We start from the raw sequence: 13,852 nt of genomic DNA on the forward strand, positions 1-13,852 counted from the left end.
CATCCACTGGAGATGGAAAGCCAGGAGTTAAAACCCTGCCTGTCACTACTTGGGGTTGGCGCCTAGGCAAGTCTACTCTGAATGTAGTTAGGTTTTCTGACACTGTACTTTCCTGTGATTGCTGTTAAGTTGCATCTTGGCGTAGCACGCCATGCTAACTTTCCCAAGGCCATGTCCAAGAGTAAACAAGGGAAGGATACATCTGCAGAAATAAGGAACAATATATACTTACATCAATACCCTGTTAGTGTTTTTGTACATTTCCACACATCCTTCCACTATTGGAAACTTGTCCTCTGAATTGTGTTTTGGAAATGTGGGAGGGATACCAAGAACCAGGGATAGAGAGACATCACCAGAATCATCAGCAGGAACCTGGGAAGTCCATGATGGGAGGGTTCTGCTGAGGCTAACTGGAGGCCAGCTGGTGACCTCTCATGTCTACATGCACACTCCTGCCACCAGCTCAGACCACGGAGTGCCCAGAGTCCTTTCGGACATTTCATAAATGTCTTAATTATCCTAATGGCAGCTTTTGGTTGTTAATACGAATGGGGCCAGGCAGGCATTCAGTATCCTGTCGTGAGGAGAGCACTTAGTTCCAATCTCACTTTCGTGGCTGAACTTTGGTGTGACCTTGGGGAAGTCCTGTACCTTTCCCTGATTTTGCTTCCACATGATTATAAGTAGGTAAATAATCCTCGCCCTAGTTAAACAGGTGAGGTATAAGACAGGATATTATAACAAAGAATAGGGGGTAGAGTTCATTGTGAGCCGTGTTTAGCCAGGGAAGGCTTCATGGAGTCGGCTATGGGTTTCATGTTTGACTTTGCAAGATCTGGGCTGCAGATCTGGGCTGGTTGAGTGAAGACAGCCACAGATGGGAATGAATACGTGCAGTGGAGGGAGAAAGTGTGGAGGAGGGCTGAGAGAGACAAAGATGTAGTCTTGTCACTACCGTGAGCAGGGGTCAGCCTGGCGCCCACGTATGTAGAGATGACCTGTCTCTGCGTCTGACGCCTGTAAGGAGAGAGGCAGCATAAGCGAGGCGTCCAGAGCATAGACTCTGGAGCCAGGCTGACTGGCTTTAAAGCCCAGCCTTCCCATTCCTTAACCCATCTGTGCCTCCATTTCCCCATCTGTAAAATGGGGACATTAAAAGCATCTACTTTAGAGGGTTGTTGTAAGGATGAAATGAGTGAAGCCACGAAACACTTAGATCACTGTTTAGCACTGAGCAAGCACCCAGCAAATGAGAGCCAGAAACCGTGCAGTGAGCATTTGTCCCCCAGAGCAGCTCCCTCTGTCATGACCCATTCTGTTTCCTTGATTTAGACCCGAGCTTCCTGCTAAGCCTGGAGGCCTCTCCTGAACCCCAAGCTTGAGCAGATCCTTTACCACAATATTACCTACTGACAGCTCCTTGTCCTTGGGAACTAGCTCTGATTCCCCAGAGGAAGGAAACAATACAGTCAAAGAAAGAGTCCAAAATACTACATTTTGGAGTCAGAGGAACTGGGTTGCTACAAACACAAATGGGGGAGTTGTTTTTGCTGTTGCTACCAGCATTTATTAAGTGTTTACGTGCCGGGCTCTTGCCAAGCCATTTTGCCGAGTAGCTTATTAAGTCGTGGCAACAACCGCAGGTTGGTGAAGGTTCCCTGTGTTTCACGGGTAAGGAGACTAGGCCAGGGAGGGGAAGGTGCTCCAAAGGTCATTGCTGGGAGCGGTGGAGCCTCCATTTGGTTGCAGGCAATCTGGCTGCAGAGTTAGGATGAAAGACAATGTTTGGTCTCAGGTATGTTAAGCCTGAGGTCATTCTGGTCAAAGCTCAACAAATTTGCTGGTGACAGTGGGTGAGGAAATAGGAGAGTCTGGCTGAGAGAGAAAGAGGGGCAGGTGCAGGCCTCCACACGACCTCAGAGCAATGCTTGCATGCCTGCCCGGCTTCTCAGAACTATCCTTCTTCTTCTTTTTAATGTTTATTTATTTTTGAGAGAGAGGTGAGAGAGAGACAGAGAGAGAGAACAAGTGGGGAAAGGGTAGAGAGAGAGGGAGACACAGAATCCAAAGCAGGCTCCAGGCTCTGAGCCGTCAGCACAGACCCCAGCGTGGAGCTCGAACTTATGAACCGTGAGATGATGACTTGAGCCGAAGTCGGACTCTTAACTAACTGAGCCACCCAGGCGCCTCTCAGAGTTATCCTTCTTGCTGCTGTTATGGGAGAAAACTCCATGACTAACAATTGGCCACATGTGGCCAAATGGGGCTCTGATATCTCTCTTGCTGGGCAATAGTGGGCCAGCGCAGAGTAGGGACTGCGAGCTAGGGTTCTTGGGCCAGCTTGCCAGATCCCAAGTCTCAAGTTGGCCACCAACTAGCTAAGTGAACCTGGGCACCCTGCTCGGCCTCTCCATGCCTCCGTGCCCCACCTCTAACATGCAAATAATAGTAGTACAGCACTCATGGTCCTATTGTGAGTATTACATCAATGAATTCACAAAAAATTTAGGGGGATTCCTGGTATATGATAAATGCGCCATACACATGAGTTGTTATCATTAGATCATTGTCACAAATTCTCCTTGCCTGCCCCCTGTCCCCAGAAGTCTCAGCAGCTGTGTTTGAAAGTAGAGAGGCCTGAGCTCTGGCGTGATTCAGAGGTCACCCTCCGAAAGCCCTGTACAATGAAGTCCCAAGGCCAACGGTAACCAGACCTCTGGACCAGAGACCCAAAAACCTCACCATTGGACTTCTCCTGCAGACTGTCCAGTCAGCCCAAGGAGGAGTCAGGTTCTACTGTGGTGGTAGCTCTTATGAACATTTGGGGTAGGAGAAAAGGATTTTTTTTTAATGTTTATTTATTTTGAGAGAAAGAGAGCATGCATGGGGGAAAGGCAGAGAGATGGGGAGGAAGAGAATCCCAAGCAGGCTCCACACTGTCAGCACAGAGCCCGACACAGGGCTGGATCTCATGAGCCGTGAGTCAAGAGTCAGACGCTTAACTGACTGAGCCACCCAGGCACCCCGAGAATAAGATCTTTTTGGAGGGGATAGTTGATGCCATTGGGTGGTTTCTGGGGAGAAGCAACCAATTCTTAAGAATAGCTTCAGGACTTATGAATGCGTGGCCAGTCCTAGTGCTGGCACAGAATCCAGGAGGGCACCAGGGCTGGGACAGTCCCCTGAACACTGGAACCCACATCAGTTGAGGTGCTAATAAAATTGCCATTTCTAGAGTTCAGGAATAGGATGGGATTCTTCCTTGACTGATAGCCCTGTGTGAATCCCATCAAACATGGAAAAGGTAGGTATTTCCACCTGATTTGGGGGCTTGCCAAAACAGCAACAATGTGCATGGCAATGTAAGAAAAAAAACCTAAGATTGGTGGTCAGGTGACCTGAGTTAAGTGCTTATTTCATCTTTAATGGCTATGTGATCTCAGACAATTCAGTTAAACTTGCTGTCTCTTTATGATCTTAGTTCTGAACTGGAATAAAGCATTTTACTTTTATTTGTTTGATTTTTTTTTTTTAAAGAGAGAATGCAAGCAGGGGGGATTTAAGGCTCCACACTCAGCAGAGAGCCCAATGCATGGCTCTATCCCACCACCCTCAGATCATGCCCTGAGCTGAAATTAAGAGTTGGATGCTCAACCGAGTCACCCAAGTGCCCCAGCAATAAAGCACTTTAAACAGTGATAATATCAGTGTCAGTAGTAACATCAAGAGATCAGGATGTGTATCTGAAGCAGCACGGTCACCATCATCATTAAAGGCAGTAGACTATCGAGGCTAAGGGAGGGAACTCTTAGTGGGAACAACCCAGATGTCTGTCAGTTGATGAACAGATGGGCAAAATATGGTCTGTCCAGATGGTAGAATATGATTCAGTCACGAAAAGGAATGAAGTACTGACACACGATACAACATGGGTGACCCATGAAATTTTTTGCTTCAGGGAAACTGGCCGGTCATTAAAGACCACGTACAATGCAAATCTATTCAGAGACAATGTCCAGAATAGGCAAATCCGTTAAGACAGAAAGGAGATTAGTGGGTGCCAGCGACTGGGGGAAATAGGAAAAGGGGAGTGACTGCCGATAGACTAGGGGTTCAATTGGGCGTGATGGGATGTTCTGAAATTAGATTGTGGTGGTGGTCTGTGAAACGCTAAAAACCACCGAATTGTACATTTTATTTTTTATTTTTATTTTTTTAAACATTTATTTTTGAGAGACAGACAGAGCGGGGGAGGGGCAGAGAGAGAGGGAGACACAGAATCCAAAGCAGGCTCCAGGCTCCGAGCTGTCAGCACAGAGCCCAATGCGGGGCTCGATCTCACGAACCATGAAATCATAACCTGAGCCAAAGTCAGACACTTAACCCACTGAGCCACCCAGGTGCCCCCTGAATTGTACATTTTAAATGGGTGACTTCTATGATGTACACATTATATCTCAATGAAGCTGTTTATAAGACTAGTCAGAGATATGAAGTCAGGCTACCTGGGTTCTAGCTTCGGCTCAGCCACCTGAGAGCTGTGCAACCCAGGGCAAGTTATCTCATATCTCTGTTAAATTTTGCTTCGGTTTCCTGCATCTGTACAAAGGGCTAGTAATATAAATAAAATCATTGGGTTGTTGGAAGATTACAAGAGTAAACACATGTAGAACAGGTTCCACAGTGTCCAGCCAATACCGCATGCTGTGTAAGTGCAAGCAATTGGCAGGGCTTATAGGAACAGATGAACAGCAGCTGTGGAAGATGAGCCAGATGTCAAGGGCCAGGTAGACAGGGCAGGTGAGTTCACAGAACCAGCATCTGGGGCCCGGGAATGTACACTGGATACTGAGGTGAAGACCTCCTGAATGGGGTGCTGAGAATGCCGTGTTCCTGCGCTCTGGCCCTCAAGCCATGGCTCTTGAATGTGAATTACTGAGTCTAAATTATCCACGAGGAAACAGTCACACAGCACAGCTGCCCATTTAGACTTGGATTTCTATGAAGGGTGTGTTCTTCCATATTAAATAAGTCTCCTCATAGATTTCCTTCTGAAAAATCACAGAATTCGAGAAAAGCAGCATCACTGGACACAAGTTCATCAGCGCCTGGCTTTTGAGGAGACGAATACCCAAACTATGCCACCCAAAGAATTTAGTTACTGTCAGTACACTTCTAACGCCTGATATCATGTAAGGGCGGTTGGCAATAAGAAACAAGACTTTTATTTGTAATAAATTGGGCATTTGGTCACTGCACTGGATTGAGTGAAGAAAGAAGGTCCCAAGTGCTCTGGGGCATCTAGCACAGAGGGCTTTATGGTGCCCCAAACAGCCCTTGTGGATCTTACTAGAGGAGAGATTGAACCAGGGAAAGAGGAGGAAATGATCACTGATCTGGAATCCCATCCATCCTCAGCTTCAGGACCCCTCTTTGTGGACAACTCCCCCTGGGCGTGAGATGTGCTTGCCTCAAAGTCGGTGCCTGACAGCCAGTTCACTTTGAAGGCATCTGTGAGGGGGCTTGAGTTGATGATCAGGGGAAACCCCGGGGTCACAGGTGCCAGCGATGCTGATAAATTCACAGAAAACTTGTGCACTGAAGTCTCAGGTGGAGAATTCTCAGCCACGTTGCTTGTAGCAGGCAAATGGATTAGGCGTAGCGCTTCTCTCCCTGTGGGTTTAAGAAGGATGCAAAACAACATGAACATAAAGCCTTGTGCTGGGAAAAAGGACTTAACAGCTCGCTCTATGGTTTCAACTCATAGCTCGGGGCAACAATGGAACCTGGTCACTCTTGCCAGGACTGGAAATGGAAATGTGAGATCTTCTGGGAGCCAAGAAAACCACCACAAAACAACCATGAAATCTGCTTTTGTCATTCTGTAAATAAAGCTGCTGCATTTCTCTTGTCTCCCCACACCCCTTCTCTTTTCTTTGTGAAGGGCTAGAGAAACAGAAACATGATGCCTTTGGAGACGGACATTCACTTGAAGGACCTAGTCCCATCATGACTCAGGTAGTTTACAAGAGTTTATTTGCCTTGTCTGTGTCAGTGTTTGATTCAGAGGTCATCAAGAATGGAGCGATCATGATTGGCAAGCCCCAAAATCATGTTAGATCTCCTTACATCTGTAAGTAATCTCCAGGACAATTGTTTGTTATTGTTGGATGCTGGGGGCATCATGCAGAGAGGGTCAATGAGTACATCTTGATTGATACATTAACTCCCATTTCACAGACAAGAAAACGTGAGACTCAGTGAAGGCGCATGCATTGCCTTGGACTGCACATCAGACAGGGACTTTGACAATTTGAGAGAAAGTATGCTTCTTCCAGGAAAATCCTGGGACATTCTTAGGTCTCCTCGATACTCTGCAAGATCTTGCCAATATAGAGGAGACCAGCAGCTCCTGCTCTTTCATGCTTCCATGGTGATGCTTACTCAGGGTGTGGGGGGGGGGGGTGAAAATTGTCCTGCCCCAAAAAAACCCACGTTCACTCAGAACCTCAGGATGTACCTGATTTGGAAATAGAGTCTTTGCAGATTAACTGGTTAAGAGGAGATCATTCCAGATTAGGGAGGGCCCTGACCCACCAAATGATGTCCTTATAAGAAGAGGACGGAACACAGAGACATAGGAGGAAGAAAAGCATGTTATGCTAGAGGCAGGAATTGAACTAATGCATCTACAAGCCAAGGAGAAGCAAGCAAGCACCAAAAGCTAGGAAACACACATGGAACAGATCTTCTTCAGAGTTTCTAGAAGGAACCAACCCTGTCCCCACCTTGACCTCAGACCTCTGACCTCCTGAACTATCGGCATTTCAGTTCCTGTTGTTCTAAGCCATCCACTGTGTGGTAGTTTACTGTGACAGCTCTAGGAACTCAGTACACTTCTCCAGTTGCCAAATAAGTGCATAAGGTAAAATCCTTTCTCTCATTTACTCCTCGAAACAATCCTCTCGCATAGGCATTAATGTCACCATTTTACAGATGAGGGAACTGAGCTGAATAATAACAAGTAAAAGAACCAAACTTTATGCTGAAGCCCTACTTGTTAGCCAGCTTCCTGATCGTGGCCACCTTTAGCCCTGGGAGACGAACCACCTGGAATTCTGGGAGGAAGTACAGGGGGCAGTAAGAGGATCAGTCCTACCAAAAGGTGTACAACTTCTAGAAACAAACCAGCCGTGGAAAAATGCTGGCTTTTGTAAGAGAATGTTTTTATTTCAAAATTGGGGGCGGGGCTTCAGAGAAGTAGATGCAAATGTAGGAAAAATGGAAATATAAACATACTGATACAAGCTTTCATAAATCTAAAATCATTGGGGCACCTGGGTGGCTCAGTCAGTTAAGTGTCCGTCCGACTTTGGCTCAGGTCATGATCTCACGGTTTGTGAGTTCGAGCCCCACATCAGACTCTGTGCTGACAGCTCAGAGCCTGGAGCCTGCTTTGGATTCTGTGTCTCCCTCTCTCTTTCTTCCCCACTCACACTGTCTCTCTCTCTCTCTCTCTCTCTCTCTCTCAAAAATAAATAAACATTAAAATAATTAAAAAATAAATCTAAAATCATCTTAGTTTAGAGACTAAAATACATTGTACACAAGTTATTTTTGATTGCAGGATTAGCCAGTGTTATGGACAAGGACTGTGCAAGGGCTCAGAAAAAACAGCTGAGGTTTAGGGTAACACGGATATGGATAGATTTTTTTTTTAAATCTGTCAAAATGACTTTAATATTATAGCATTCTTGTAATAAAAATTCGGAGCAAGGGGTACCTAAGTGGCTCAGTTCCTTGAGCGCCCTGACTCTTGATTTAGGCTCAGGTCATGACCCCAGGGGTCAGGGGTCAGGGTCAGGTCATGGAGCCTGCTTGAGATTCTCTCTCTCTCTCTCTCTCTCTCTCTCTCTGCCCCTCCCCGCCTCTTAAAAATGGAGAGCAAAATAGTAAGCTTGGAATATTTAGAGGCAAAGAGTTCCCAAAAACAGTTTTTTTATTTAAAAAAAAAATTTTTTTTTAACGTTTATTTATTTTTGAGACAGAGAGAGACAGAGTATGAACGGGGGAGGGTCAGAGAGAGAGGGAGACATAGAATCTGAAACAGGCTCCAGGCTCTGAGCCATCAGCACAGATGCCTGACGCGGGGCTTGAACTCATGAACCGCGAGATCATGACCTGAGCTGAAGTCGGACGCTTAACCGACTGAGACACCCAGGCGCCCCCAAAAATAGTTTTTTTAAATGAGCAAATTAATCAATTGCTTTGGTGCTTAAGTTATTTTAGGCATAATTCCCTCTTGCTCTCTTTTCCCACAGTGGAAAATCACCAGGGCCCCCCTCCCCGTCCCCAGCTGTTCACCAGTGTTTCCTCTGTTCAGCAAGACAAGGGTAGTCCTAATAAGTAAAATGAAAGGTTGCCAATTTCAAGGGACCCCACCCCCCACCTTCACCTGCTCCTTCCCACTCACCCCAGTAACCTGGGCCTCTCCAGTCAAGAGGAAGGAAGCTTCTGCTCGTATTTAAGCAAAGCTAGAACTCCCTCAGTTTTTCTCCAGAGCAGCCTGCAGTTAGGGTGTGCCCAAATGAATAGACTGAAAACAAGTAACCACTTGCTTTTTCTAAGCTCCTACTCATCAGGCATTGTGTAGGCTTTCCTGCCTGATCTCAGCTGTTCTAAACACAATCCTGCCATGTAGGTATTACCATCACCATTCTGCACATCTGTGATTGCACTCAGTAAGGGGCTGTTGCAGGCCTGGATCACTGCCTCTGGATCTTCTAGATGACAGATGGTACATACCAACTACAGACCGTCTGTCACGTGCCCGTCGGGTGACCATGCACGTAAGGCACCATGCATCCTGATGGTGCTGGGGCCTGGTAAGAAATTGGCCCCTCCACCCAGATGTTAGATGTGGCGATGCAATCTGTAAGAGGCTGTTTGGGGGAACAGCATAAGGAATCGTGCTGGGGTATTAGCTTGACATGGGCTCAGGGTGTGAGAGGCTTGCTAGGTGCCACTCGGGGCTTTCCACAGCCTCGCCCTGAACAGGCAGCTTACCATGGCCACCAACCTTGGCGCGACTCCTCTGATGAACTGAGAAGACCGGTCAAGCCGTGCTCTTCAAATATCTCCCACTGATATCATTTAGTTTGCTTTGCAGAGAGTGTTTCCACTGATCTTGTTGTGTTCATTTTAACTTTGATAAGCCCTGGGTTCTGGAAACTAATTCCATGAAAGAACCAGCCTTCCAATCCCAGGCACCTGACTCCAAGCACAAGTCTCTTTGCACAGCCGCACACTGCCCCCTCCTATTTGTAGAGCTTTCATACTCCTCCGTGAATGGTCATATTTTACAAGGTAGTGAGGGAGATATTTTGAAGGGGGAAGGAGAGAGGGAAGGTTAGAAGCCAGGGAAAGGCTCTCCCTAAGACACCACGCGCTTGCCTTCTGAAGCTGGTCTTCCAAACTTTCTCTGGCGGTCTGAGCAAGAAAGAGGCTTTAATGGAATTTGACTTACACATGCATCTTAATTAAGGATCAAATTAGAATTGCTTGAAGCGTACACTTTGAAAAAGAAAGAACACGCAGAAGATTTATTATCAGTCACCGAGCCCACTGAAACATCTTGCTTGGGGTTGGGATCTGGATGGATGATGTGCTCACTTGTTTCGAAATGAGCGAAAGCGCTGCCTTGCCAGATATGGACCAACAAAGCCTCCTCCTGGAAGCCCGTGTTGGAATAATTAAGGCCTCTGCAGCCTCAGTTGTGGGGGAAGAAGCTGGCCACCCTGGGCCTCCGACACCAAAGTGACCGTGTGGTTCAGGAAGCGTGGGTGATGCCATCTTCTCCCTCCAGGAACACAGCTGCTCTCACAGTGTGATTTCAATACAGGGCAGTCCTTGCCTGAGACCGTCACTCAGTAAGTACCTTTTCTTTCTCTCCACTAGCTAATCAAAATGGTAGGGAGAGAGATCAAGGAGTGTTGTGAAAAAAGAATGAGATTTGGAATCGGAGCTCTTGCTTCAAGTTTGAGCTTTGCCACTACTTAACGTGTGACCTTGGGCTGGTCCCTTAACTTCTCTGGGGCCCTCTGTCCACTTCTATCTCTCAGGGCTATGGTGCTGCACTATGGTAGCCATTAAACAGAGTTCAATTGCTAAACAAGACTCATAGAAGCCGAGAGAGAACGCTTGCAAATCTACAGTTGATTACAGAAAAAGGAGGCAGTATAGCAAAAACATTAAGTGAATATCTGCACCAGGACTAAAGGTGGCCTCATGTCTTGAGGATCAGAGAGGCCAGGCACTAGCTTTTTTCATCCTGTTTTCCCTAAGGGTCATAACAGAATGCACTTGCTCAGATCAGAGACCACTGACGTATCTAATGATACCTCACCACCTGGGAACCCCAAATAGAGTCTCCACTGGACATTTTTCTATTCTGTTGGTCATGTAGGCACCATCTTGTTACATAACCAGCTTCCACAACAGGGCCTTCCAAGCCAGGTGCAAATCCTCAATCTCACTGTTGTCAATAAACAATGCTTGCAGGCCCATACAAATAATTCGGAAACTCCCAGGACCCGTGGGAGCGGCACCGTTAATCAGTGTGCTTCTTGCCTTGAGCAGAGGTCAGTTCTGTGCAGGAACTTCAGTGAAGCAACTCAGGCTAATTCCAGGCCTACGAGATTTCACTCTCACAGCAAAGATACCATACGCTGAAAACGCATATACTCGCCAAACCATCAAGCATTATAGAATATTGTTTCAGTATATGCAATGTCTTCCTGTGCCTTTAATTTCCAAGATGTATACCTCCCTAGGTGAGATTCTCACCTGTCTTCTTTGGGGAGCTGATCCATGCCAAGCAAGGCTAATAATAGCGGGGAGCCCTGAGTAAGACACAGAAGAAAAGATGGTGACTCTACTCGCGATTCTGGAAATTACACTGGGCCATAAGTAGCAGGAGAAAGATGTATGTGTCTCAGAGCAACCCTCTGGTGCTGGCCCGAGAAGGGCTGGTTTCTGGCAAACCTCTTCCAATTCCATGGGGGTGGAAATACAGATGGATTCCAGAGACAAAATTCTTGAACTTGAGAGAGGAAGACAACCAGATTGCCATGGGAAGGAGGTAGGGGGAGTGCCGAGAGGAGGAACACCTTTTGTTCCTCTGAGGTTGACTCTACACAGGAAAATGATGTTACAGAAGAAGTAGAAGCCTTTTACAATGTTTGTTGGTTCCCATATATCAGATTGATCAGCCAACGGAAAGACTTTCAGGGGATGGGCTCCATGTTCCTGCCTTTTGAAATGATGAGAGCATTAATAATGAAAGGTTGCACCCAGTTCCTCAAGGAGCCTGAGACAGTGAGCCTTAGTCCTCTTTTTGACTTCCCAGCACTGCCTAGCACAAGATCAGGAGCAATGGCCAGCCTGGGGGGTCTTCCTAGAGAGACATGAGCTAGCCTCATGCCTGGTGCTCTGCGGAGAAGACTCAAGTCAATGGCACTGGTACCTTTTTCACGTTCATGTGGATCTTCCAGCTACCAAGGAACCCTTCTTTCATTAAACACCCTGGAATTTTTAATCCCCAAGAGAGTAACACAAATGTTACTTCCCTCGAAGAACTTTCTCAAAATGTAGACAACTTTCAGCGGGCAGTGGATTTGAATACACAGAGGAACCCTTGCTAAGTCCTCCAGCTTCAGGAATGGCGCGTGGTCTTTTGGTACTGATAGAACCCGAAGACTGTTTCATCTCAATTCTTTTCCACCGGTGTGCTTGGGAGGTTTATCTGCTTTATGTTCTCGTGGGGCTTTCCTCTGTAAGACGTCGTGGGAGTGCGACACTGTAACATCTGTAGCATCCTGAAGAGAAACTGTTTGATTTCTCTCATCTTAACAGAGGGTGGGAAGGACAGAAGCTAATTTAAATGACAGTACAAGCAGCCATCTGATCTAAATTTCTGTGTTGTGGGGGAAGGTATCAGTAAATGCGTGTGTGTGTGTGGGGGGGAAGACCCAGAAAGGGATGATGATCCATGAAAACAACAAATATTTATTGGATCCCTTATATATGTATGTGACATGAGGGGACCACAGAGCAGTAAGAGATACAAAACCTGTTATTGCAGGGCTGACATTCCCCTTGAGGAAACACGACAGACACATAACGGATGAATTCTAGAATAACTCATACTACCTTTTGTTAAGCATTCATTTCGTGTGGGGCACTGTGTTCAAACCTTGGCATACATCCCATGTGTGGGCAAGAGGAGCTCCACGGTACAGTGGGAAGAGTACCCACCAGGAGTCGGGGCAATCCAGGTGGGCTCTCTGGAGGAGGTGGAGCTTGACTTGGGTGTTAGAGGATGCAGAGAAGTTAGACCAAATGAGAGGAAAGAGGATATTGTTTGAGATTATTATGGTGATGCCTGTTTCCAACACCCTGAAAACAGGTGCCAGTGTGGCTGCCCCCCCCCCAATGTGTGACTCTAGTGTTTGAGAGGGAGGATAAGAATTGGGTTCTCAGACTCACAAAAGAAGGTGAGAGGGAAATAGTCTACATCACAGCAGACCTTCCAAAAACCGAGATTTTCCCTTTGGAAGCAAAAGCGTGGTGCAGTGCATGGTCTTTTGGAGATGGGGGTGGGGGTGGGGGTTGAGTGTGGTTTTGATAAGAAATTTCAAGTATTTATTGCAAACCTTTGTGATCTGTCCCTTTCACACGTCCAATAATAAGATTCCAAATGATCATATCCACTATGAGACGTTGAGTTCTTGCTGAATTCACTCTTTCCTCAATGGCAATGTCACCTCTTAACTCAAATGATTGTGGTCCTAGAAGCCTATATTTCTGGGAAAATCTCAAATGTTTACTTCAAGTGAGAGTCTGAGCTGCTCAAGACCCAGCCTCACAGTCCCTCTACCAAGTAGAAAATCTCAAGATTCAAGAGGGTTCAATTAGAGGAAACCCAGTCATTTATTTATGTTATTAACAGACCAAAAGGGAATGTTAAATGGTCATTTCCATAAATCTGGAAAAAGCATTTGATTTAAAAACTATTTTGGTTTAGAAATAAATACCTGAAAAAAGAATAAAAGTTATCTCCTTAACATGTAAAACATTTCTGTTTCACACCGAAAGTTAACATCATCCTTAATGGGGAATAAGACAAGAATGTACACTCTTTTTTTTTTTTTTAAGTTTGTTTATTTATTTTGAGAGAGAGAGAGAGAGAGAGAGAGCACAAGCAGGGAAGAGCAGAGAAAGAGGGAGAGAGGGAGAGAATCCCAAGCAGGCCCCGAGCTGTCGGTGCAGAGCCTGATGTGGTGTCCAGTTTCATGAGATCATGACCTGAGCTGAAATCAAGAGTCAGACACTTAACTGACTGAACCACCCAAGCGCCCCGCTTATCATTGTTTAACAACAGCCTGAAGGTACGGGCCTGGTAATTAGATAAGAGAGATAAGTACAAAATAGAACGATAGGCAAGGAAGAATATAAATGTTGATTATTTTCAAAACCTAGAAAATGCATGAGAGTCACCTGGAAAACCATTACAAATAATCAGGTACGTCATTAGTAGGGTTCGATCCATTGCACAACAATCAGTTAAAACATACAAGAGAAGATAAGATTCCTTCCACAAATACAGAAAAAGGAGAAGGAAAAGAAAGAACTAGAAGGAAACATAATCATAATCAGAATGTGCAAGATCCCTGTGAAGGAAATCTTAAAATAATCTGGAAGAAAACAAAGACTTAAACAACTGTCTACAACAGTTGAACAGGAAGGCTCACGTCATACGTAATAAGCACTGCCATTTACTAAGCATTTG

The 13,852-nt window shown here is 45.9% G+C and overlaps 1 protein-coding gene across 1 annotated transcript in view; it reads right to left on the bottom strand.

The window, feature by feature from the left end:
• Nucleotides 1-13,852, bottom strand: part of CDHR3 (cadherin related family member 3) — a 64,909-nt gene that overhangs the window by 50,177 nt on the left and 880 nt on the right. The window contains exon 2 of the mRNA XM_030307781.1: nt 5,474-5,676. Within this exon, the coding sequence (XP_030163641.1) occupies nt 5,474-5,676 (203 nt within the window). The remainder of the gene's footprint in view (nt 1-5,473; nt 5,677-13,852) is intronic.

The sequence above is a fragment of the Lynx canadensis genome, chromosome A2, assembly GCF_007474595.2.
Source record: "Lynx canadensis isolate LIC74 chromosome A2, mLynCan4.pri.v2, whole genome shotgun sequence".
In the NCBI taxonomy this organism is placed as follows: Eukaryota; Metazoa; Chordata; class Mammalia; order Carnivora; family Felidae; genus Lynx; species Lynx canadensis.